We start from the raw sequence: 27,371 nt of genomic DNA, 5'->3' as shown, positions 1-27,371 counted from the left end.
CATCAGAGAGCAGTGGGCACCTTTATTTGCACAGCCCTTTTTCTCATCAGCTGCCATTTGTTGCTTTGGTTTACACTTTGCTTAGTTTCCATTAAAAGGCAGTTTTAGGCTCAGATTCAAATAATTTGGTAAACTCACAGATCCTAGAGAAACTGAACAAGGTCAAAGTAGATCCACCTCCAGATGTGAAGGACCAGGTGAATCTTGCTGTCATTTCTTTGTCAGCCATGCAGGAAAACTGGAATGAAAAAAGTGGCTGTTCAAGATGCCTTGTCCATATAAATCTCACACTCTTGAGTGGACACTCCATACCTGGAAGTGTTCGAGGTCAGGCTGGATGAGGTTTTGAACAACCTGGTCTAGTGGAAGGTGCCCCTGCCCATGGCAGAGGAGTTGAAACGAGATGACCTTTAGGGTCCCTTCCAACCCAAACCACTCTATGATTCTATGTCTTTCTTCTGTTCCTGTCAAGTCTTAGTCCCCACAGATTGTGCTCTGCCAGCAGTAGGGTTGTGCATGGCTGTACATGCTCAGGCTGGAGAGTTTGCCAAAAGAATGCAGTATTTCTGGAGCAGCACATGTAAACACATGAGATGGAATTCATGGGAAAAATGCAGGGTAAAAGCAGTTATGGCAAGATAAGTAGCTGTTCTTCCATGTTATTAAAACCATAGAAACTATTGGAAAAAGTGTTACAAAGTTGGCATATTAAAAACTAGCCAGGCAAGGAGAACCAGAATTCCTTATAAGATTGTGCATAAATTCAGTATGTCATAGTGGAAGTCACATATCTGTGACTGATATCTGTGTGCTGATAGTGCTTATATACCATAGGGTATTTCTAAATGCTTTCTGCAATAACTTCACACTAGAAAGCCTTTTGCAGAAACATTTGCTCCTTACCACTTTCTGCCATTTTACTGACAGCTGAGATTTGGGTGAAACATCTGCATGACTTACGCTTATTCTCATACTAAAACTTCTTCTATGGTAAGTAGCATGAAAGGAAAATCTCACTTGCTTAAAAAAAACCCTCAGTAAGTGATTTTGGGTTTTTTGAAGCTGAATAGGGTTATATATTTGACAGGAGTTTGAGTAGGTAAAAATCCTAGGTTTCTCAGAGTTGTATATAAAAATCCCAGTCTTATGTTGGTTCCAACTTTGCAGCTAGAAGGAAATGGCTAATTTTTTGCAGTTTGTCCAGGAACTGGATTGATGTAATAGAAAGAAACTTCATTCTCACAGTAAAAGGAAAGGCTTAGCAATTTTTCTCTGAAATACTTTCAGCTTGGTTTAAAATACAAAAGATTTTTAAATCCTTTGTGCTGTATTACAGGAATATGTGTTAGCAAGAAGAGGTCCTGCAGATTATGAGGACCACACGCAGCTTGTTAAAAATAGATGTGACTTGGAGTCGTGCATTGCAGTGCTGTGTGTTGTGTGTTTAACACTCCAGGCTTGATAAACCACTGAGGAATAAGCAGAGTCCCTGATTGTTAGGGAGGGCTATTGTGTGCTTCTGAGCAAATAAGTACAGATCTCAAAGCACAAATTACTAAGGAGAATCATATCCAGGCTCCCTTGAGCAGATGGAAGGGTGCTGAAATAATGAGCCTTTTGATAGCAACGGAATGGTCCTGAAGCCATTCTTTGTTATTATGAAAATATATAAAACTCTATTTTGCTTGTTCAGTCCTTAATGCAGCTGGGGTATAGTAGAATACTGAACTTCAGGCAAGGCAGATGCTTTTCCTGCTGTTTCTCTCTGCTGGCAGGTGAAAGAAAAGTCTCCTTCTGGCTCAGGTTCACTAAAGATGGCTCAATGCCTGAATTTCTGCTGTCCTGCAGGGCCTTCTAATAACATGCATATTCTGAAGACATGTGTTCATTCTTGCAACTTCTCTCTTTAGTAGCTTTAAAGTGGAGCATGACAAATATGCTGTGGGCTTTGGTCATTTGGCCTGCTTCCCAATGATGACTCCCTTTCAAACAGCAAGGCTTCGTTCTTGTACTTTGATTACTGTCCCAAAATGATAATTTAATATGAAGCTAAGCCATTAATTCCTAAGATTTTTTCTTATATTTTACTGTTTCATTTTGCAATTTGTGTTGTGCAATGGTCGCTTTTTCAAATGTATGATAAAAAGTAGTGCTAAGAGTTGTTAGTTTACTCTGGTGCATGTGGCTGAAATTGCTTCTTTGTGCATTTCGGTCTTGATTTCATGGTTTCCCAGTGTCAAGATGCAGGATAGAAATCTTGTGCATAGATTACAGAGCTTTGGTCACACTTGGGTGACAGCGCTGACAAAAAGAGGAGGTACTGAAAGTTTTTTCTATTGGTACTTGCACTGAAGATAACTCTCCAAATAACATTTATAGGTAGCATTATCTTCAGCTTGGCTTTTGGTCTGCAAAGTGTCGGCATGAGAGCGAACAGCTTGTTTTTAACATGCAGGAGTAAGTCATTTCAGCTGAGAAGACTAAGGGATTTATATTTTTTTCTCATGAAAGCAAACCCTGTTCCTCTATCTCAGTGTCCCTGGTTTGTATGCCCTCTTTTGTGACCCATGCCATCTGAAAAGAGAGGATTATGGTTACAGGAATGCTGCGTTCCTGCTTGCGCTTTGGTGTGTTTTTCAACACGTGTAATCAAGCAGCCAAACCTAGTGTGACAAAGTGTGTCATTTGATATGCTGGTTGGCTTTGTTGTTCTTGGAACGTCTACTGGGATCATAATGTTCTGCATGGTCATATATAATTTATTTTTGTTGTCAACTACTCTTGAGAATGAATCATTTCAGTAAATCCTAACAGGACTAACCACATGGGAGATGTAATGAAATCCCTCCAGATCTCTAACCTTGTTTATGCACAAGTAAAGTTTAGAAAGCTGCAATACAGAATCACTTGTGTTACTTAAAGGATATAATAGTTCTGTAGCATATTATATAGGAACTTAGGTAATTAAATACTAAGCACTGAAAAGCTGTATATCTGTAGTGATTTTTGAAGTGGTGGATTGAGCTGGTAGCTCCCCTGTTAGTTTTATTGCAGCCTGTGGCTGTGGTGCCCATCTTATTTCTTCTCTCTCAACTTGTATTCTCTTCATTCCAAAGTAAAACTGGTTGAGTAATGGAAGTATCCCAAGAGTTTAGAGGATGGCCATTTTCTCCCAGCTCTGGAGGTTTGCTTGGTTTCTCTAGGTTTTGCTGCAGAAGGCTTGCACAGAAGCTGTCAGCATAAAATTAAATAGTTCAAACAAAAAAGCTACTCTCAAGCTCATAATAACAGAATACTGTAATGTTAGTAGTTGAATACTTCTGATGTTTCCAGTAAAGGAGGACCAGAGAGTATCTGCAGAAGCATTTAGATTTTTTTTTTCCATCTTGTTTGCAGAAATTCCTGTTTCTGGAAGTGAAAATCAGTTCTTATGTTTAAGAGCGTAGGTTCTCACTTTGTTTCCTGACTGTGGTCCCATAAAAATCTTTCTGCTACTAATTCAATTAATTTCTTTCCCTTCAATTGTCTTCAGTTTGTTTTACTGAAGGTCTACTCATTTGTAAGTTCCCAGTTTGAGTACACTGCCAGTTACTCTTGATAAGATGGAATTATTTCCCTGCTTTCACCAGAGTTAGCAATGTGTCTCAAGTTAGCATTAGAAATTGTATATTGAAATATGTATGACACAGCTATTCTGATGGACTTCTCGTAATTTAACTTCAGCTATCCCTGGGGCATTCCATAAATGCACCCTGAGATTCAATCCATTCCCGCTTATCATTGCTCATCACTAATAGTTTTTGCCAATTTCCATTCCAGAAACAGTACTGCTATCAAAGCCAAGGCAAATTAATTTTCCATCTTATTCAATAATGATAATGTGTATCAAATGCTTTATTAAAGACAAGATAGTCTACATAATTATTAAACAGTATTTATTTAGCATTACAAATTTTGCATTTGGTAATCAGAAAAAATTGCTCCAGGAATTTGACCAGTGCTTGAAAGATGCTTAATTGTTCTTGGACAAGTACTTTCCAGTGGGAAACTTGCATTCAGAGCAAAGAAAATAGTTTGTGTAGGATCTTTGAATATAGACTTTGAACATAGACTCTGAGACATTGTCTTCTGCCATGTCAAGCACCAGGATTTTAATGTTCTCTATAGATCCTTGCAGTGAAAATCTGGTTTTGTCTAACAATTGTGTCTTGTTTTAGACTCCATGACAGAAAGATGTGTATAATAGGACTGAGCATCCTAATGGAATTGCAGAACCGACCACCTGCAGTGGATGCTGTGGCTGCCCAGATTGTTCCTTCAATCCTCCTCCTCTTCTTGGGCTTAAAACAAGTTTGCGCCTCACGAGAGCTCACAGAACACGAGGATCATTCAAAAGATGAAAAACACTTTGCAGAAGATAATGGTAAAATCTCCCCTTTTCACATTGTGGATTTTGTCTGGATTTAATTTAAAGGGGGTAAGAAATTGCAGTTCATTTTTAAGACTCATTAGTCTGCTGAAAATAGCTCGGCTTACTGGGTGCTTGAAATACCATCTTAGGAGTTGATTTTTCCTCCCAAATTGTAATCAAAATGTTTCAAGGTGTAACAGCTAACATTTTGTGAAAGAGTAGTATTGGTTCAAGAGTAACTTGCAGGTGTACTCTTCTGGGCTGTGAATATACTGTCTTCTCATGTAGGCAGCAGGAGTTTGCCAGGACTCCACTAGGTATATTCTGACTTCCTGGAAAGAAGCTGTTCCACTATCCTTTTTGATGAATTTTAAAGGAGGTCCTGGCAGGTCTTCTTTGTCCGAATGGAAGGTTGTTTGCAGAGTAGGGTTTGAGACAGCTGAGGTTCCTTGAGCACACAGGCCTCTAAACTCTGTGTCTGCCAGAAGAGAAAAAACATCAAAGAACGCCTTACAGAGGGAATTGAGGGGAGAGAATTATTCACAGCATTGCAGGCAAATGTGTTTGACAAGCAGTAGATGTTTTGAGGTCTGAAAATTAGATTGGATGTAAGCAAATTATGTAATCCACTCACATTTCACCCATGATTGTTCTGTAATGGAATCACAGAATTCTTCTCAATACATAGGAATACAGTATGAAAACAGCACAGGAATGTTCAAATCTCCGTCCTATGATTCAGTCCCTGCTTGCTGCTTCTATAGTCATCTTTATTCTTTCTAAACTGTTAACACAGGAAGAGGTGCAGGTTTGGAAATGAAAGTTTTGGTTTTTTAAAATCTTGATTATATGTCAGAAATACTTTTCCTTAAGTAAGAAAAAGCATTTAGAATTGCAGGTTGTAGTTGCATTTAATTCAGGGGGTCATATTTTTATAAGCAGAAGGGAAAGTAACACCAACTTAACATGTTGGTTTATGTTGTTCAAATAAGGCAACACTCAAGAAGAGAAGGCATACAATTGGTCTACAGATGGATTTCTCATGGTTTTATGTGCGTTTGTGAATTCTATGCAAGTCTCGGTAATTTAAAAAGCAGAGTGATGGATCATTTCCTGGAAGACATTTCCTGAAAAATTTTGGACCCTGTAATTGCACAATGACTGCATAAATGAAAGAAGAAAAAAGATGGCAGTTCCACATTCCTCAGGTCTGCGTAGAAACAAAAGTTTAACTGATCTTGAATGTAGGAAATGTTTTAACATTTAACATAAGACTATTAAAAATTTTGGGGAAGGGATGTTAACAGATGGCCCCCTTTCCAGCCACCTAGATTTACTAATTGTTTTAAATTAATCTGTCATTGTTTCCTTATAGTTTTAAACTTTGTTTTACAAAACATATCAATGGTTTTGCAGAAGAGATACCAAGCGATGAGGATGAGACAAATGAAGTGAGCCAGGCAATGCAAGAGAACCATGGTGGAGGAGGAGGTGGCAGTGCTGGAGGTGGAGAGGAAGAGGATGAAGACGATGATGATGATGATGACTGGGATGAAGATGCATTGGAGGAGACTGCTCTTGAAGGGTTCAGCACACCTCTTGACCTTGAAAATGGTGTTGATGAATACCAGTTTTTTACACAAGCACTTCTGAGTATGTGTTTGCTGGTTGGCAGAAAGATATAACATGATGAAATCATGTTATAATTTGGAGATGTTTATGGTCATCACTGGGGAAAACTCTTTTCTTTGTTACAAGTAATGGTTTGGATTACTGAAATGGTAAAATGTGATCTTGCTTTCTAATGTTAGTCCTACAATTTTTTGGCTTACTAGTGCTGCAAAAAACAAATGGTAGCACATAGAGCCAGAGATTAATTCTCTTCACATTCTCCCTCAGAATTTTTCAATCACAGCCTAAATAAGTGGGGCCTGGTCACTAGAGGGACTTGTATATAGAGAATATTTGTCACCTTCTTGATGTTAATGGAGAAATTATTTTCTCCCTTTCCTGTTTCACTAATCCTGTTGCTTTTAGTTTTTATATGAGTTTTAAATGAGAAGATTCAATTCACATTGTCCATGAATAATGGCCATGTGGTTAATGTTCTGTTTCAGAAAGCAGAGGATGTAATTAAGTTCCCCAAAATGGATTGCCTCTATTAGAATGGGAATTCTGTGCAAAGAAAACCGACAGGAATACTGATCTTGTTTTGCAGTGCAGATTCTGTTTTAAAAGCAGCCAGAATTTCTATGTGTTTCAGTTTGTTCCTCTGAAATGAACTTGTATGTAAGCTGATGGTCACTTTTCCTCCATTGCTGCCCTGGCAGCGGTGCAGAGCCGGGATGCAGCCTGGTACCATTCCCTGACCGCGCCGTTGAGTGAGGATCAGAAGAAACAGCTGCAGGAGATCTACACGTTAGCAGAGCACCGGAGAACTGCTGCAGGTGAGTCACTTCCCTGGGCCCCTTTCAGCCATTGCAGAGATGTTGGAACTGCTTCTAATCTGTAACAACCACCTCTGTGCTAATTAACGTTTTCTAGGAAGCGTGAGCAGGATATCATGATTACATTATTCCTTGCCTGGAAGTGTGAGTTATTCAGAGTAAGTTTACTGTTGTTTCTAATTAATTGCCTTCTCTTTGATTTGTGCTGTTTTTTTCAACATGGTATGAACTAGTTTTACACAATCTGACATTTGAAATGAAGAACAAATTAAGGCAATATCTATCTGCAGCCAGGCATTTGATGAAGATTACTATCAGTTATTATATGTATAACAGTTTTCTAACTTTTTAACTACTTACGTTGCCTTGCAGTTAGTGTGAGGTTTTTTTAGGTGTAGAAAGCTTGCATCATGGAAAATAAATTCAGATTTAATCAAAAAGAGTAGCATAGCATAGACTGATTTGGTAAAGGATTCATTTCTCAATTCTGTTGTAGAGGTGTGCACATTTATGCCCTCAGAGAAAAACCTGAGTGTAATTTATTCCTTTCACTGCATTTAGGGAATGAGATTTTGACACAGCTGAGAGTTTTTTCCATAACTTTGCATTTGTAGTTGAGCTGTATTGTCTCTGACAAAGGTGTTCTCTATAGACTATTTTTCATATCCTTTTTCTTTGAATTCTAGAGACTAAGACAATAGAACAACCAAGTGGCTACACATTTGACAACAAAGGACTGATTACAGCATTTAATTTTGCTGGAAATACTCCCGGTGGCAACTGAAGGATCGGCTACAAAGGTCAATGGGAAGGGTCTCATCATTACATTTTCTTGAAATCATCATGACTTCTGAGTGATAGGGGAGGGTAATTTAATGCTGCTGAAGGTTTTCTGGGAAATAGCAGTGTGCTTCCCCCACCAGAATGCTCTTTCTAACCAGCTACTGTAATGTACAAATTCTTGTGGTGTTTTTATAATTTGATGGACTGAAAGGAAATGTTTGTCCTCAAGGAACCTGGATGACCGGGAGGGGCCAGGCTGTATCTGATTGAGTTGCACTTCTCAGGTTTTTGCTGTGCAGAATTGATAGATTCATATGGATAACAGTGCCTTCTGTTGTACATGGATTGCCTGAACAAACGGATTTTGGAGTGCATTACAATTTTTTTAAGTGTAAGGACATTTCTTGATACACTGTAAGCCTTGGTTCCATGTTTTCCAATCACCTGCTTTTTACTGCTCGGTTTGTTTGTTGGTTGCATACAAATTGCTGGATTCAGAATATTAGCACACCTTCCCTATTTGGTGCAGACCAAATACGTACAGGGAGGTGTCTGTTGGATTTGCAGAGCATACACTGGTTATGTCAAAGGGTCTTAACAAAATGGCAGATTTTCCCTTGATGCAGTAGTCTTAAATTATTTCTCTTAGCCATGAATTCAATTTGCTTGAATTTCAGTGGCTTGCTTGGCAGGTGGCTACCCTAAATCTACATCAATATTAGCTCCTGCCTGGACAAGTGGTGTGGCCCTCTCATGTAGATGTTCAACATTACAGCTTGTTTCTGCTATTATTGATGAATATTCAATTATATGTGGAATAATCTCTTCTGGTTTTCTTCATTCATTACCATTCCAGTAGTAGGACTGAATAATGTGGTACAAAATATTTGCAATATTTTATTTATTTTGATAGAAGAAGAACAGCTTCAAACTTACTTCTTACTGTTACACTCTGTGATTGTATTTCTGGTCTGCATTGCAGTTGGTTATTCTTGTTCTATGCTGAAATTTCTGCTGAAAGATTTTTTTCCTGAATTTTGAAGACTGGTTTCACCACTGGAGGTTTAGCCTAGATATTAGGAAAAATTTCCTCATGGGAAGGATGGTCACACATTGAGACCGGTTACCCAGGGAAGTGGGAAGAATCAACATCCCTGGAAGTGTTTAAGCAACACGTAGATGTGGCACTTGGGGACAGGGTTTTGCAGTGAACACGGGGTTAACAGTTGTACTTGATGACCTTAGAGGTCTTTTCCAACCTAAAGGGTTCTATAGGACAAGGTGTTTGTGGAGAAGTTCATTTAGAGAGGAAGTGATAGCAGTACTAATTTGAATAGGTGCCCCTCCTTTAGGTCTACTGGGATCTCAGTGGTGTAGCAAAAAGCAGTAGGGGTGCTTTAGAATGTGAATTTTGGATTGGAGATAAAATGTTTAGACCAGATTTTGTCTCTGTGTTAATTTCTTTATGATTTAAAAATATTCACCAATCAATTTTAAACAATACTAATAATTACTTCTTTACAGCAGTGTCCCAAATAAAAAGTCAAAGCCTTTCCCATACCCCATCAAATTTTCCACAACTACAGTAAATTACAGACTGCTGGCTCTGTGCAGTGCTGAAGCTTTCATTTTGTTATTCTGGGTGAGTCTGATAAATCTGAAGCACTCTGAGCCTTGGCTTCTAGAAAAGGCCAGAGAATCTCTGCCTGTTCTTTCTGGAATTTTCCTTGCCTGGCAGCTGTGGGGCAGAATGTTCCCTATGCTTTCCTGTTTCCTGCACCTTTTTGTCAGACTCTAAGGCTATTTCTGTGCTGCTGTTCCCTTTTTCTTTTTTTTTGCCTTCCTTTCCCCAGCAGCTACAGAGTAAAGTTGGCCTGGTTCATGTAGGTTTTTCACTGATGCTGCTTAGTTAATAGCAACAGTGAAAATGTCTCATTTTTAGGCCTGTTGTACATGTGGAGGTTGTGAGAATTCCAGGGTCTGTATTTCCAAGTGGGAACAGTCTGTTGAGCTGCACCGGACAGGCTCTTTAAGCAGCAGAGGGCCAGGATATCCTTTATTTTGAATGTCAGGTTATGAAAGTTACAGGTCCTTGCTAATTTAGGCCTGGGGGTGTACTGACTGAGACAGTAAGTAGGAAAACAATACATCCAGTTTGTTGGGGAGTTTATCAGAAACCACAGAAGGTTTGAAATTATACACGAATTTAAGAAATGGTTTTGGAAGTTAAGGGCACTGGTGACTTCTCTCTTACCTGTTAGTTGAAGTTAGGTATTAGGCAGGTAAACTGTTTAAGCCCTTTATTACTTTATTAAAAGAAACAAGATTGTCAAGGTGAGTTTCTTTCAAAACCCATTTGCCTTCTCTATACTGATGTGCAGAGTAGAAGATGGATTTATTTTTCTTCTGCTGATGAGGTTGCTTGCACAGTCACAGACTAATATTTAGTAGTTGGTGTGTTCAAGGTAAAATCTGCTTTTGCATAGCATCATCTTGGTGTCACTAAGCTGACCTATGGCTGCTCCCTAGTTCTGCTTCTTGTGTACTTTTGAAATCAGCTGCCAAGAAAATTTCATCCAGATGTTTCATACAAGAGTTTAATCAGCATTGTGGAGTTGGGAATCTTTGTTGTCTATTTTGCATTGGGGTCAGAGATGTCTGAGGGAATGGCATGTAAAAAGGTTAAATGCCTTTCCCTTCCCAGAAGATTCATGAGCAAATGTTTCTACTGGCAAAAGCAAATGTTAATTATTTTATTCCTTTTTTTAAAAAAGGGTTTTCATCCAAAAAGATTTATTGGGCTCTGACCTCTACTTTAACATATGGTTCTCTTTTAACATGATAAATACCCATTTGTACATGATCATAAATAGGTAATGGATTTTAGATGTTTCTTTCTGAGCTGTGTCCAGCTTTGTACTACATTAAAGGGAGAGTAACACAAATGTGCATTTACTGTCTCACTCTGAAGCTGAGGTAATCGTGGAGTATCAGATACCAGCACTGCCAACCAAGCATGCTGTATTTGCCATTGGAAGGATAGAGAATCATGAATGTATTGCAAAATAAAACAAAGGCTGATAACTGGTGACTTATGTTGCCCCATGCCCATAATCCCAAAGTATAAAGATGATCCTTGTGGGCACCACAATGGCTTTACATAGGAAATTAGTGTCATGGGGGTTATAATCATAGCAAATGTGATTACATAAGCTGCTTTTCCAGATAAAATTGACTGATTCTGGGTATTGAACTGCATATGCTGTTTTGTCACTTGTGAAAGGAAAATAAGAATCACCACATGTTTTGGCTGCCTCTTTTTGCTGTCTCTCTTTCAGCATGGAAGTACATTGCTTGCTTTCATTACAAGCAGAATCTTTGATCACAATGGCCAGCTCCAGGAAGAGTGCAGAGTATCAAGCTGAGGAAAAGGTTGAAAACCCCAAACCTGAACAATCCCCCAAAACCCACATGTGCACAATCTGACTGAAATGAATGTACTTTGGTAGTGTTAAGTCAAAATATTTAAAGAATGTCACACAAAATGATATTGTGAGATTCTTTGCTTTAGGTAAAAAGGCTGCCTGTGAGGTGTGAGGGAGCTATGAAATGCTCTGCTTTAGGACATGCCCTTTGCCTGTGAAGTCCTGGCAGCTGGTGGCTCTGGATTCCATCATGCATTGTAGAGAAGAGATGGTAGGATAGTAGAGGATTTTTTTTTCCTTACTACAAAGCCAGTCTGTCTTGAGATTGCCTTGAGCGAAAGGAATTGTAGACAACGTGAATGATTAACTGTCCTGTTTCCAGAATGCTTTCCTGTCTTTTTCTTTCCTCCTTTTCTTCTTTTGTTAGCCACAGTGTTATTGGATATTTCAGGGAGTTTTCAAAAGACCTGAAAAGGTAAACCTTAAGCAATTTTTATAAATTCTTTTTCTTGAAGCAATTTATCAGTTGTGTTTCTTGCTGTAGAACAGCCTCTCATTTGTCATACACAGATGATACAGAACTTCAAAAGCCCCTCACTTGTGCCTGTGGTTTGATGAACCTTTCTGTGATTTACTCCTTAATATGGGCACTTTGAAATCCCCATACCTTGTACTGAAATTGGCTCAAAGGATAGGCAAAAATGCACTATGTAATGGAGTACCCAGTCCTCATTCTGAGATATGCCCCAGTCAATCTTCTGTTAATATTTGGCAGTCTGGTGGTCAGTTCCTCAAGGATCTCTGTCTCTGATTGCGGACATTCTTCAAGTCCAAGAGGCTGTCTCTGCAGGTAGACAGAGAATTGATTTTCCCTCACTGCAGAAAAGCATACAGCAGGCATGGCTATGTAATTCTTGATCTTAGGCATGAAAACAGCATTCTTTTCTCTGGGATATCAGGTCTTAACCCAGGTGGGTGAGGTACAGCAGAGATGCATGTTCCCATTGTGTTTAAGGAAGCCATCCACTATTCCAGATACCAGAAAGTCTCAGCATAAAACCATTTCATAAAGGGGATGTGTGAAGAGGCCAAGCTGCTTGCTTTGGACACCTCTTCCACTGCTACAACTTTTGTTAAACTAATCAGGGAAAACCAGTCAGGGAAAAATGAAAGAAAATTAAAGCAGTGCTTGGGCACTGGACAGGCTGAAACTTTCCTGGCCTGTGGATCTATTTCTGATGCTCACTGCAAATACACACAGATACCCTTCAAATACAATATGCATCATCTGTATGTATGTCAGTACCCTGACTGACAGCCATGCATGAGAGGTGAAGACCTAATGAGATTTTTCTCTGGCAGAAATCAGATGCATCCTTTAAAAAAGTCTGGAAACTGCTTGTCCTGACTGATATGCAATCACCAACGTGAGACCCTCAGTGGGATTACAATCTTTGTTAAAGATGATCAGCATACCTCCTAAAGGGCTACTGAAAGTGCTCTTTGTCTAGGAAGCTGGCAGATTAACTACTCTTGGACTAGAAGAGTTTTGGGGAACACCAATTCAGAGAGGATTTGCAGGCATATGTGGTTGTGACGAATTGGGAAAGGATCCATCTGAATTGAGGGGTTGCTTTTGATATGATCTGAGATCTGCAGCATTCCCTAAGTAGCCTAGGTCTTCAGCATCCAAGAAGTTTGTCCCATGCCTGCCTTTAGAAAGAGAATGTGCTTGGGCAGCCCCAAATTTGGTGCAGTGCTTTGAACTTGAGATCACAAAACAATTTTGATTGCAAGTTGTTCATAACAGAAAAATGAGGTGAAAGTGGTATATTAATGCTAGAATTCTCTTTGTAGGCTGTATAGAGGTTCACAGTTTAAGAGTTTGGCTCTGTTTGTGGTGGGGTAGGAGTTGAAGTTCCAGATACATGGATTTCTCAAATATGAATACAACAGTGTCAGCTGCAGGATTCACCTGAGAGAGTGTTGGTCAGGGGCTGCCTGCTGGACCATCCGGCTTATGTCACATGAAGTGAAATGCAAAAACTGTGAAACTACTTGATAGTTAAAGCTGTTGAGCAACAGAAAATTTCTTGAAATGAGATTTTAATATTATTCTCAGGTATGTTTTAATTTTCATGTTTCGTGCCCTTATACAAAATGTAAAATTACTGCGTAACATAGACGCCTATTCATTTCTCACAGAACTGTTTACCATTGAAGGTGTTTATTCAGGAATTGTTCCTCATTTTTAGGTATTTTCAACATGTTTGTTAGTGAAGTTGCACATATCCACCTTTCACCACTTATCATGCACAGAGATCTTGGAAATGAACTTAACAAAAGGAAGAACAGTGCTTTGGAAAGAGAAGATTATGCATAAGCAGGTTATTTTTAGAAAACAGAAGAACTATGGCTTCTGAAGAAAATATGAAACCGTAAATATTTATACAAAAGTGCATGAGGTAAAGAAATTAATGTAAGACAATATAAGCAAGACATGTTCTTTGATCACAGCTGTAATGTTTATTTTTCATTGCCAAACAATGTGTGACACTTACTTTTGATTGCATGTGTTGTTGGAATAACGCCTAACATAAATCACATGAAATGTTTTGGGGGCTCAAAAAGAGACCAAAGAGGCCATGCACATTTCTTTTGATACTAAAAGGAGATGAGCCCAGATCTGCTGTGTCTGGAGGAAGCCTGCTATGTGCTACATTAGCAGATTGAATTGCAGGATCATCACCTTTGTAAAAAGCCTGAAATACTAAACTGTGGGTTGGCTTTGAGGGCAAAAACTGACAAATGCAAAGCATACATTGATGACAAGAAGAACCTCTTCCTAGCTTAAAGAATTCTGTACAGTGTTCTCTTAAGCTGTGCTGAATTTGCTTTAAAAACAGTAATAAATCTTATTGCTTAGGTCGAATGTTACATCTGTTGTGCATTTATATGGGAAGAATAATACATTTCTTAAAAAATTGTAACATGCCACCTACCAAGGAGCCAAATCCCATTTTATAGCTGCTTTTCATACAGCTATAAAACTTCTTTGCAAGAACACCCGAGAATTAATTTTAAACAAATGTGTGTGTTATCCAGAGTTAATATGTGCATTTGTGTAGCAGTGTTTGTTAATCTCTGACTTGTGAAGGCAGCTGTTCACTGACACACGTTGGCTGTGAGAGAACATAACTGATGTTTGGTGCAGAACACCCGAACGCAATTCTCAAAATATCAAGCTAGTGAAGATAGTCATCTGCACCAGAGCTTCAGCCAGTCTGCCGTGCATGCAATTCATAAAGAAGACACTGTTACCAGCCTTCCACAGGACAAGAAATTAATTTCCCAGGTAGGAACTGCAAGCCTGGTGTTCGTATCAGTGGAGTATTTCTCTGGTGGTGAGTTGCTGAAGTAGCCTGTTTGTTAAATTGCATTGATTGATAATGCTTGCCCTTTATAGACCACTTCTGTGTGTCCTTCACAGTGTGTCTCTCTAAAAGCAGTCCTTAGTGGTCTGTGTTTTTGAACTAGGGAGGCTGAATTAGTGTAGTTTGCCCAAAGCCATAGCAACGTGTTGCAGCTGCCATGAGAAATTAAAATTCTGGCTCTGTATAAGTGCCTGGGAGTTTTGCTATTGGTTCCAATGGAGCTAGGATTTTACCCATGCAATTTGCTAGGTCCTGATGTTTGGAATACTACTGATACCTTCCACACAAGCTCTGCCAGAACATACTTAATTTATGACATTGCTCAGCAACACCGAGTTCCACTATTGAACTGCAATTTTAATCTGTCTAGCAGTGACACTGTTTAATTGTATTTTGTGTGGGTTGCTTGGTATGACAAGCTCTCCTGAAGAAAAAATGGTTCTCAGGAAGGTGATGAATGACATCCCAATTGCTAATTCCCCTTGAGGCTTTGAAGTCAATCTGATGGATTGGAAGCAGAACTCCAGATGACTGCTGGTATCATCTGCACCACGTATGAGGATGCAGGTTGGGAAGCCCCTCTGCAGGTATTAACAAACATCCTGGGTTGGTTGTGAGGTTGTAGGTTGTGATTGCCACTTCTAACAGGATCTAAAGAGTGTATTTGTTACCCAAGTAAATATTTTTCTCCTATGCTGCCTCCTGCCTTCTAACAGTGTTGATATTTTTTGGACTAGAATCACACTCTTAACCTGAGTTCTAACTCCCAGTCTCTTAAAATGGTAACTTGTTCCATTTGGTCCCCAGCAAGGGTGAAATAGGATCAGTGTTTGCTTTCTCTTGTTACCAGGTATGTTAAATGAACAATTTAAATAATTTAATTACCCGTTTGATTAAATTACTGGGACTTTACCCAATGTCATACAGTTTCCTGCTGATTTTTTTTTTCTGGCAGAGCTCAAGCTACATGGTATTGTGTGCACATCAGGAAAACTCTCCATAGTCACATAAATGAGATTCTGAGCAAAATACAGAGTATGGAAAGGTCATATCAGTATATGAATAATGGATTTTTTCCTTTTTTATTAAATGCATTGGCCTTCTATCTCTCAGCACCTTGTAGAGCAGAATGTGCAACTACAACAACTAAGAATGCCTTTAGCGGTTTCTATTAAAAATAAATACTCCATACTTTCCTTTTTACACAACATACCTTGCCTGCCCTGAGAGGTTGTTGTGCAGAGTGTGGTAATGGGGCCAAATGTCTGCACCTTTGTGTAGGGATTTGAGCACAGCCATGGGGCTAGCACTGGGCTCTCAGCAGCAGTTGTGGCCATGCTCTGCAAGAGTTGTGTCCTTACGGGGAGAGCACATCCTCTGTCTCGTGTTCCTCCAACCATAAGGATCTTCCTGGAGAATGCAGGGGGTTAAACAAAACTGCAACGAGGATAATCTGAGAATGCCACAGTGCATCTGGCTGTGCACTGAACTGAATCGGTTATCACCATCCTTTGCTATGTATAGACCACTCAGAAATGTGTCAGCATGAGGTGAGATTAAACAGAGACATGGAGTCTAGTTCCTCGGTGTGACAAGGATCATAATTCTGCCAAACAAGAATCAACTCAGGGTGAACAGCGTGATTAACTCTATTTCTATTACTGTTTTGAAGAAAAACTGACAAGGATCTGTCTGCACCATTGTGATGGAGGAAAAATAAAAAGCCAACCTGGTCAAGAGAGAATCCATGTGCAAGAAATAGCCTAAACATTGATTTCACTGGAACAGCAAGCGTGGAAATCACTACAAAGAGTGACTATTCCAGATGTTCAGTTACAGAATATTTATCCCAATACATTGTTAATCAAAAGGTTTACTGATTACATGAAGGTAGATCTAAGGTAAAGAGGTTGCAGATACTTTCCTGTTGTGCTGCTCTGATCTGTAAGTACTTTGAAACCCGGGGCTGTCTGAGCCATCAGACTGGAGGCTCTAAAGGAACTTCCCTGGCTGCCAAAGGTTGTTGTGTCAATAAGTGAGAATTCTGCAGTCTCAGGCTGCCTCCATTATTATGGTTCCTTCTTCTGAAGTGGTGAAGGCTCATTTGGTGTTTTGTTTAATGGTATTTTCTATTGGTCATTGATATTCTTCTAATAAAATACACAAACCACTGTCACTGTGTGGCTGAAGTAGCAGCTGTTGCAAATCATTCCTGGCTGCCTGTCAAAGAAGGAGTGCTTGTGTTAGTCTCTGTCTGCTCTGATTAGGCTTTGTTACCCTCTCACTTTGTTGTCCTGTAGCTTCACAATGCAGCGATCTTCCAGGGCTTCAGGATGTTGTCTTAGATCTTCAGCTTCTGCTTTTTGTAAACACAAAATTTTCTCACTTTGTTGTGATTCTGGATTCCTCTGTCCTGTTCTCACATGTGCACCTCTTTGGGGTTTGTGACTGTGATCTGCTGAATTAGGAAGCCTAACTGGAGTGGTGCTAGATTTTTCCGTCAATAGATATTCCCATAAAACATGGATCATGAGATTCTCTTACTGTTCTCTTTTTTTTCTTTAGATACAGTTTGATGTAAAATGTTTTGAAATAGATTTTGTGCATTTTTCTTCAGTGTTTCAGGATCAAATTGCTGAATCAAGGCCCAAATCCTTATATGATGAAATTCTGTAACTGTACTGCAGGTTGGGGAAGATACAGAAAACATAAGGCAAACACATCTGAGGCTAACTATGACAAGTATTGCTTTGCTTAGTATTTATATTTAAAATATCTCCATATTTTTGCTTTGTTCCAGTTTTCGGCAGGGAAGATTTCATTTGCTTCTACTTTTTATTTGGGTATGGAGCTGTAGTTGACTTTTAACTCTGGATTTTACTTTATGACAGTATTGCTGCAGGAAAATGTAGCACCAGCTACCTAATGTCAAAGGATGTGTGCTAGTTTATTTTGTTGCCATTTTGTGGCTTTCATTCAAGGTCGCTTGTGTCATGGGACACCTGAGTCCAAGATTTATTCTGCTGCAGGAGATTGCTTAGCAGTACACTAACAGCTCATAATCTAAAGAATTTTTGAAGCTATATTAAAGCACAGGAAAGCATTTTATCCTTCTCTGAATGGTTTCTGTTTCACAACAAAACTTTGTACAACGACATTTTCTTTTCAAAAAACGTCCCCCTTTTGGTTGAGGAAAAAATAGAGGGCAGAAATCAGCAACTGTGGACCTTTGAAGATATACAGATGAGCACTAAGATATAGAATGCTAGTAGGTAGATTAGGAAAAAAAATAAGCACAGTACCTAATTTTAGTCACCTAATTTAGTTAGGAGGCTTATATTGTCAGGTTTTTGTTAGAAGGGTGAGGGATAGCCAGAGTTGTGCTCCTAAGGCATCAGATGCTCGAAGTCATCCTCTGGCAAAGCCTGCTTCCTTCTCATAAAGCAACCTCAGGGAAATGTGCCATCCATGTTGGGTGGGGAATTCTGCTACTGTGAGTGCACCCCCGGTGGGTTTATTTTGAGGGGAAAGAGAAACCCGCAGAAGGTTTATAACCTACAGTAATTAGAGAAGAAAAGTCTCCACATCTTGTTTGCTGGTAGTATGCAAATGGATAGTCAGTTTTGCTGATGTTTGTGCATAAGAGAGATTCTGAAACATGACTAATTTGATGCATGTGCTATGTCTTGCCATGGTAAATTAGAACCTTTCCATACCCAGGAGCAGAGCTGTAGCTCTTCTTGATTTAAAGTGTGTTATGTTGCCTTAATTGCACCATTTATCACGACTTTTTGGTGCTTTTTAATTTTGCTTTTTACTGTGGATTCTCTAACGCAAGTAAATGATACTACAGCATTCAGGAAACTTGGAGGGCATTCAAGCCAGCACTTCATCAGTGCTCTGAAAGATAATCTGTGAACAGCAAAGTTGCAGGACCTTGAAAAAAGGCCACTGGCATGAAGAGCTTGGAACTCTGTGGGACAGAAGCACTTAAAGGTATGTTAAGGTTCTGATTCTGAGTTACTGAATGTGTTGAACCCCTGGGCCAACAGTGTCCAGATTTGTCTTTTAGAATTAGGGGAAAGCCCTAAAGAAAGGAAACAGATCCCTTGAGGGAGTATGTTACAGAGGTGAATTTTCTGTCAATTTCTATTGCTATACTTCCTTGAAGACTTAGAACCAGAACTTAGTTCACGTTAGAAGGGAGCTTATGAAGGTCCTAATCAACCTGCTGCTCAAAGCACAGCCAACTTGGAGATCAGAGAAGATGGCTCAGAATTTTATCCAGCCAGTCCTTCTGCTCTTTCTGTAGGATGGGCAGGTGGAATTTGAGGATAGCAGAATAGCTTGGTTGGCCTGTGTAGGCAGGGATCATAAGGAGGGCAGGTGCTTGACTTGTTCAAAATGTGATAATGGCAATAATCTTGAATGAAGTGGTTCTACTTCCAGCAGAGGATAATTAGCCTTTGCATTTGAAAGGAAATGATCAGGAAAAGCAATAAGCATTAGGCAGGAGTCCCAGTACCCTGCAGTTTCTAACTCTGGTAACCACAGCTCGCTTCAAGGAGTATTGGCTTCAGTCACAAGAGCATGTCACTTCCTCAGAGCAGGCCAAAAGCTGAAGCATGAACTGTAAAGTTCTGTGGCATCACAAACTATAGAGCTGTGGGGGAAGGGAAGGTGTACAGGGAGAATCCACATGAGAAACCAGTGGCTGTTTGGACTGCCAAGTGTCAGCAGGTGTCTGGTATGTTCTGCTTGCTGAGGGAAGCAGAAGGCTTATTGTTCACAGGAGAAGAGAAATATCTCTATGACAAAAGATCTAAGCATGGGAGAACCAGATGAATAGAGGGACCTCCAAAGGATCAAGGAGATGGGCTGTGACCCCCATGTTCTTTTCCAAGGAGACAGAGCATATCAGTGGAGGAGAAAAATCTAGACAGGGAAATACTGGTTTTTGAGTGTTCTGAAAGGTACCTGCTGGCATTTACTTTGTGTTACTGTCAGGGAAAGCATAGGTATATTCCTGACCTTGAAACAGCTCAAAATGTAGCATAGAGATGCACAGGCAGCACAACTGTGTCTTCCAGTCTCCAGTTTCACTATCAGACTTCACTTTGCAATGATCCCTCCATGAGAGGTGCAGGTATATACTGAATATACTTATATAATTGGTATAAAGTTTATTTGTACCATGCGTTGCCTCTCTATGGATGTATCGAAAAGCCAGATAGGAGACTGGGCTGTGGGAGGGTCTAGATGACAGTGTGGCATTGAGGAAGAGGGGATACACAGGTATAGGCAAGTTTAGGGAGGGAGGGACGGAGGGGGAAGGTGAGCGCGGGCCCGGGTGGGCAGCGTGGGAGCGGCTGTGCCGCTGTCCGCGGTGCTGAGCGCGCCGTGCCGGGGCTGCCTCTGCGTCTTCTTGCATCGTCTAAAAGGGATGGGCTGCTCTATAATCTTCCTGCCTATAACATCTCTGTGTCATTTCGCAAATGGCGTGGCCCGCTAGAACCCAGGGATTTTCACCGTGGCAGGTAACTGAATATCTCCACCTAGAGCCACGTTTCCTATTTCCTCACAGAAAGCTGCTATTATGGAAATAACTGTCTGCTAAGCTGAGCACAGTGGGATGTTCTCAGGAAGATGATTCTTCTGAACATGCCTGTGAAATTCAGAGAAATTCTGCTGAAAACGTCTACACCACAGCAAGGAGCAAGTCGTCTTATACCATCTCAGCACATCAGCTGACGGAGTTGCAAAACTTGAATCCTTAAAATCCTGACTGAATTGATGTAGCTAAGTCTTTGTATGCTCTTGATTACAATACTTGATTGCCTAGAACTGCTCACAGTACCTAAAAATATCTGATATATTCAAACTATCAACAACACATCTAGCATATAGTACTGAGTGCCACCCGCTGGCTTGAAATATTTTTTTCACTATGTGCCTGACTTGCTACAGGAGCCAGAAAGCAGGAGAGAGACGTTCAGGAGTGACATTGAATGAAAGAGTCTCCCTCATTATTTAACATGTTGAATTTGTTTAGGGTTCCAAGTTTTGTAGTACCGTAAGCTCTTTGTGAGGTGTGATTGTTTAAATGGCTGCAATCTCTCTAATGGTGTTGAAGTGCTGCTTTGAGTCCAGCAGTTTCTAGGAAAACTGATAGCAAAAAACAGTTCCATAGGTTTTATTACATACTTCTGTCATGGTGCTCCATGTTGGACTCAGATGTACCATTCTATAGATCCATAGGATTTAGAGGTTTAAACTTTTTAGAATAAGATAGATTTATTTTCCACCTGAATGTGTCCTTGTCTTTCTTTTGACAAAGTATGTATGGCAGTCAGGCTCAGTCTCAACACCCAGCATCACCTTGATTTCCTAGGCCAACTGAGCATCCAAGGAAAGAGTATGTGAAAGGAGAAGATCCTAGATCTCTAAACACATGCTTTCTGATGCTGTAACTTCTGTCAATCATCCTTTTTGGCAAAAAAAATCCCATTGTTAGTAGTCTAGGACACTTTTCCCTGAAAAGCCATTATTAGTAGTCTAGGACACTTTTCCCTTCTTTTCCTATGTTTATCTTGCATTGGGTCCTGTTTCAGTTTAATTCAGGGAATGACAATGCCTTTATTCAGAATGGCAAAGCCTTGGCTCGGTGTTGATTTGCAGCCTTTGATACACAATAGCTTTATTTCTGTGTGTGTTGTTCCTTGCACTTGCAGGAAGGAGGTGATGCTTCATCTACAGCAATATTACTTTCACATAAGGACTTGTCCTCAGGAATATTGTCAGCATGGGATGTTTTTGTGTTATATATTAGATTTCATGTGATTCTAGAAATCTCTGCTTCATTTTTTCCACGTGTTCAAGTAATGGCTGTACAAGGGAGGCTACTCATCTTGCCTGTGTCAAGCAAGAACTCATTTCAGCAATTGATGTGCCATCACCCAGTCTTTGCCTGCAGGACTCTGTTCTGCATAGGGAGAGTCAGCCGTAGAGGAAAAGCTCCAAGAGTGGAGTACAGCCATTTATAAACCTGTGACAAAATGAAAACCATGTTTCCCTTTAAAAGTTGAGCCTGAGGATGCCTAATGTATAATTTTTCATCCTGTGATCTTCAAGAGTGATGTACACGTGATTTTTTTTGGTTTTTTAAATAGTTATCCTGTTAGGAAGGTCAGATCAGGCAGATCTCAGCTAGCTATCAAGATTTTCATTCTGTATGTCACCAATTTGTCAATTTTCAGTCCCAAATGGCTAATTTTTTTATTAGGTTTGATTGCATGAGATGATAGACACAGGTTTATTTTCCCTCTTCTTTGTAATATTCAAAGCCTTGTTGATGGTGGTTGCAGGAAGATACCTGATACCTTCAGACACCACAATGTTTAAATGGAGTAAGATACGGTTGTCTGACAAGCATATTCTGTCAAGTGGAAGAAAGCTTTGTTAAAGCAGAGCAATATCTGTTATGTCTCTGTTATGAAATACCAGTTTTCTGACCTGATTATTCATATGGAGATTTTAGAGAGAGACAATGGTTTTCAACATATCACTCCTTTTCCAGAGCTATTCACCACCTAATTTCACTGGTGTCTGGTGTGCCTAGACTGCAGGGAAACATCTTATGTGCTTTTTCTTCCCTGCAAAGCAGGAAGCATAGGTATATTCCTGACCTTGAAACAGCTCAAAATGTAGCATAGAGATGCACAGGCAGCACAACTGTGTCTTCCAGTCTCCAGTTTCACTATCAGACTTCACTTTGCAGTGATCCCTCCATGAGAGGTGCAGGTATATACTGAATATACTTATATAATTGGTATAAAGTTTATTTGTACCATGCGTTGCCTCTCTATGGATGTATCGAAAAGCCAGATAGGAGACTGGGCTGTGGGAGGGTCTAGATGACAGTGTGGCATTGAGGAAGAGGGGATACACAGGTATAGGCAAGTTTAGGGAGGGAGGGACGGAGGGGGAAGGTGAGCGCGGGCCCGGGTGGGCAGCGTGGGAGCGGCTGTGCCGCTGTCCGCGGTGCTGAGCGCGCCGTGCCGGGGCTGCCTCTGCGTCTTCTTGCATCGTCTAAAAGGGATGCGGAGGGGGAAGGTGAGCGCGGGCCCGGGTGGGCAGCGTGGGAGCGGCTGTGCCGCTGTCCGCGGTGCTGAGCGCGCCGTGCCGGGGCTGCCTCTGCGTCTTCTTGCATCGTCTAAAAGGGATGGGCTGCTCTATAATCTTCCTGCCTATAACATCTCTGTGTCATTTCGCAAATGGCGTGGCCCGCTAGAACCCAGGGATTTTCACCGTGGCAGGTAACTGAATATCTCCACCTAGAGCCACGTTTCCTATTTCCTCACAGAAAGCTGCTATTATGGAAATAACTGTCTGCTAAGCTGAGCACAGTGGGGTGTTCTCAGGAAGATGATTCTTCTGAACATGCCTGTGAAATTCAGAGAAATTCTGCTGAAAACGTCTACACCACAGCAAGGAGCAAGTCGTCTTATACCATCTCAGCACATCAGCTGACGGAGTTGCAAAACTTGAATCCTTAAAATCCTGACTGAATTGATGTAGCTAAGTCTTTGTATGCTCTTGATTACAATACTTGATTGCCTAGAACTGCTCACAGTACCTAAAAATATCTGATATATTCAAACTATCAGCAACACATCTAGCATATAGTACTGAGTGCCACCCGCTGGCTTGAAATATTTTTTTCACTATGTGCCTGACTTGCTACAGGAGCCAGAAAGCAGGAGAGAGACGTTCAGGAGTGACATTGAATGAAAGAGTCTCCCTCATTATTTAACATGTTGAATTTGTTTAGGGTTCAAAGTTTTGTAGTACCGTAAGCTCTTTGTGAGGTGTGATTGTTTAAATGGCTGCAATCTCTCTAATGGTGTTGAAGTGCTGCTTTGAGTCCAGCAGTTTCTAGGAAAACTGATAGCAAAAAACAGTTCCATAGGTTTTATTACATACTTCTGTCATGGTGCTCCATGTTGGACTCAGATGTACCATTCTATAGATCCATAGGATTTAGAGGTTTAAACTTTTTAGAATAAGATAGATTTATTTTCCACCTGAATGTGTCCTTGTCTTTCTTTTGACAAAGTATGTATGGCAGTCAGGCTCAGTCTCAACACCCAGCATCACCTTGATTTCCTAGGCCAACTGAGCATCCAAGGAAAGAGTATGTGAAAGGAGAAGATCCTAGATCTCTAAACACATGCTTTCTGATGCTGTAACTTCTGTCAATCATCCTTTTTGGCAAAAAAAATCCCATTGTTAGTAGTCTAGGACACTTTTCCCTGAAAAGCCATTATTAGTAGTCTAGGACACTTTTCCCTTCTTTTCCTATGTTTATCTTGCATTGGGTCCTGTTTCAGTTTAATTCAGGGAATGACAATGCCTTTATTCAGAATGGCAAAGCCTTGGCTCGGTGTTGATTTGCAGCCTTTGATACACAATAGCTTTATTTCTGTGTGTGTTGTTCCTTGCACTTGCAGGAAGGAGGTGATGCTTCATCTACAGCAATATTACTTTCACATAAGGACTTGTCCTCAGGAATATTGTCAGCATGGGATGTTTTTGTGTTATATATTAGATTTCATGTGATTCTAGAAATCTCTGCTTCATTTTTTCCACGTGTTCAAGTAATGGCTGTACAAGGGAGGCTACTCATCTTGCCTGTGTCAAGCAAGAACTCATTTCAGCAATTGATGTGCCATCACCCAGTCTTTGCCTGCAGGACTCTGTTCTGCATAGGGAGAGTCAGCCGTAGAGGAAAAGCTCCAAGAGTGGAGTACAGCCATTTATAAACCTGTGACAAAATGAAAACCATGTTTCCCTTTAAAAGTTGAGCCTGAGGATGCCTAATGTATAATTTTTCATCCTGTGATCTTCAAGAGTGATGTACACGTGATTTTTTTGGGTTTTTTAAATAGTTATCCTGTTAGGAAGGTCAGATCAGGCAGATCTCAGCTAGCTATCAAGATTTTCATTCTGTATGTCACCAATTTGTCAATTTTCAGTCCCAAATGGCTAATTTTTTTATTAGGTTTGATTGCATGAGATGATAGACACAGGTTTATTTTCCCTCTTCTTTGTAATATTCAAAGCCTTGTTGATGGTGGTTGCAGGAAGATACCTGATACCTTCAGACACCACAATGTTTAAATGGAGTAAGATACGGTTGTCTGACAAGCATATTCTGTCAAGTGGAAGAAAGCTTTGTTAAAGCAGAGCAATATCTGTTATGTCTCTGTTATGAAATACCAGTTTTCTGACCTGATTATTCATATGGAGATTTTAGAGAGAGACAATGGTTTTCAACATATCACTCCTTTTCCAGAGCTATTCACCACCTAATTTCACTGGTGTCTGGTGTGCCTAGACTGCAGGGAAACATCTTATGTGCTTTTTCTTCCCTGCAAAGCAGGAAATTGCCCGTTGTGCATTATCAAAGGAATGAGGGCTTGTTGGTGAGCTCTCTCTGTGCTTCACTGTGGTACAAGTATGCAGTAAATTTGCCAATGGCTTCTGCAGCCCAACAGAATCCACACCCTAAGGCTGTGTATGAAATGTTCTGTTTTTAGAGAACCTGTCTAGGTGATGTCTCTGTGATCTTCAGAGCCAACAGTTTAGCTGTGGCAGTGTGTTCATCCTAATGCACAAAGGCAAGACCTTCCCAATGTAGTTGGCCCCACTTGTAGCAGAACATTGGCCTAGATGACCTGCAGGCCTCCCTTTCAGTCTTAAATTATTCCAGGATTCCAATAAAGCTCCCTGAGCATGTAGCTAGAATCAGAGGTGCTTTGTACAAGCAGTACTAGAGCCATTGCTGCTGCAGCTGCCCTTGGGCAGAAGTTTGTCTCCAAGTGCTGCCTTCCTTTCTTCTGAAGAGCATGGGGCCACTCAAGAGAGACAGTTTTTGGGGACTGTTTTGTGGTGTGCAGGGATTCTGCAGCCTGACCGCTCCAGCACACTGCAGTCCTGACATGCCTCTGCCTCCCTGCATCCCATGCTTGGTTCACTGCTTGCTCCCATGGATGGCTGCTTTTTGGCAGGATTTACCCTGAAGAAGAATCCATGCAGCCCAACAGAGCCCCATTGGGTACCCCTGGTGTTTTGTGGAAGACTCAGGTATCTCCAGGTATGAAAAGCTAACGCCATCTGTCACCCCACTGCTCTTCTCTATGAGTGGGTTTTTCCCTGGGTTCCCCACAGGGGTGCTGGTTGCAAAAGCTGGCACCAATTAATTCAGAGGCCAGTCCTGCATCTTTACTGGGATGCAGGATTCACATGCCCTTTCAACTGCTTTCAAACAAGATAAATCACACAAGACTTTTTACCTTTATTTTCTACAAATTGTCTTTTTCAGTGCTGTATGCCATGAAACATCCCTATAAACAGGCAGGAGCTGAAAGAACTGGAGTTGCTTTGAGTTATACGAAACCAATTTTGAGCCCAAATAGTGACATTTATAGAGGCAGGTGGCTTGTTGAATAGTATGCTCAACTGCAAGCCACGACTCTAAATGTCAGTCTGGGAATGCCATAAATCTTATCTAAAATGTGCTCAGGTTGTTTTACATTTCAACATGTTAGCCCAAAACTCCTCAGACAAGAAAAGAATAAGCAGCGTGGGTGGCATAATTGTTACTTTTTTAGATCCCAAACATATGCTTTTAGCAATCAGGACCTCATAAATTTTCCCTCAATGCCTGTCAGTGTTGCTTAGGTTTCCAGCTAGGGGCTTTGAACTCTGCTGGCCCTTCTCCAGAGCTATCATCTTGCTTGCACTGATGTCTGCAGTTTTGGGTGTCTAGTGAAAATGCTCCTGAGGAAAAAAACACAGCCTTTACTGATGAAAGATAGAACTTTACAGGTAGGACTGAGACTTGTTCCTGTTTTAGATGGGCCTTCCTTTACTCATCACTCTCTCCTTTCTACTCCCACCCCTGCCTCAAGCTGGGGCTGTCTCACAGTTTGGTCCTTTTATGTTTAGACTTTGGCAGCCTGTGCTGCTCCTGTACTCCTTTCCTCTACAAGTTTCCTATCAGGTTGGGATTTGGGAATCTTGTTCAGCCCCCCAAGAGGATCTGTGTGAGCAGTGTCACCAGATGTCAAGGTTGTTTGCTTCAGTGGCCCATTCTGACCTGCAGATAAGCCTCTGTGGACCCTGCTGGAGACAGGCTGCTGCAGGGCTTGTAGGAGTTCTTCTCAGGGAAAAGGATTTGAACTTGTTTTGATTTCATATGAATTATTTGTGGTTTTGACCACATTTTAAAATTTTGGGGGGTGGGCTTGGGGTTGTGTTTTTTGGGGGGGGGTTTATTTTTTTAGCCTCCCATGTGTTGCCCACTGTTCAAAGCCTTTTTTGCTGGTGTCTCCTGTAGGCTGGGCTCTGATGGGTTCTCAGCAGTGCCTTTAGAGGTATCTTTTACTTATTTGGAGTGTCTGATGACAGAGGAGAGGGGGCTGGAGTGGGACATGGGGTTGTTTGCAGAACCCTAAACACATTCCTTCTGAAATCTTTTTCCTCCTTCTGCTGAAATCAGATTTCAGCTTGATAAGTCCAACACTGTAGCAGACACACCACAGGGATTTATGTCATATTTGTAGAGGAAGAAAAATTACAGGAAGAATGATGTAGTGCTGCAGCTTTCCAGTGTGGTAAATTTAAGGTACTCAATTTACACCATTATAACTCTTCAAAATGATCAAAGAAAAACACCTCTGAAGCTCAAACTCTGCTTACTTCTTGAATGCTAAGATTAACCTTTTGTGAAATTCTTGTGTTAAACCTACCTGTAGTTTGGCAGAAGTTTGGGGAGGAGAGAATGAAATGGCCTGGAAAGATGATCATG

General features: G+C 40.6%; 1 protein-coding gene across 5 annotated transcripts in view; it reads left to right on the top strand.

The window, feature by feature from the left end:
- The window catches only part of IPO8 (importin 8), a 47,094-nt gene extending 33,093 nt beyond the window's left edge, over window positions 1-14,001 (top strand). Inside the window, exons 22-26 of one of the 5 annotated variants that reach the window (XR_005627349.1) lie at window positions 4,218-4,423; window positions 5,828-6,064; window positions 6,742-6,858; window positions 7,545-13,188; window positions 13,322-14,001. Coding sequence is in view for 3 of the 5 variants with exons in the window: in XM_039707998.1 (XP_039563932.1) it covers window positions 4,218-4,423; window positions 5,828-6,064; window positions 6,742-6,858; window positions 7,545-7,642 (658 nt within the window). In the remaining 2 variants the exon portion in view is untranslated. Of the gene's footprint in view, window positions 1-4,217; window positions 4,478-5,403; window positions 5,620-5,827; window positions 6,065-6,741; window positions 6,859-6,955; window positions 7,017-7,544 lie in introns of those variants that run through there. The other 4 variants (XM_039707999.1, XM_039707998.1, XR_005627350.1 and 1 more) reach the window with 4 other exon arrangements.
- Window positions 14,002-27,371: the final 13,370 nt, after the last annotated feature.

This window comes from Passer montanus, unplaced genomic scaffold (assembly GCF_014805655.1).
Source record: "Passer montanus isolate IOZ18808 unplaced genomic scaffold, ASM1480565v1 scaffold20, whole genome shotgun sequence".
NCBI classification, from domain to species: domain Eukaryota; kingdom Metazoa; phylum Chordata; class Aves; order Passeriformes; family Passeridae; genus Passer; species Passer montanus.
The sequence above is the reverse complement of the archived record's forward strand: the minus strand, read 5'-3'. Positions and strand labels throughout refer to the sequence as shown.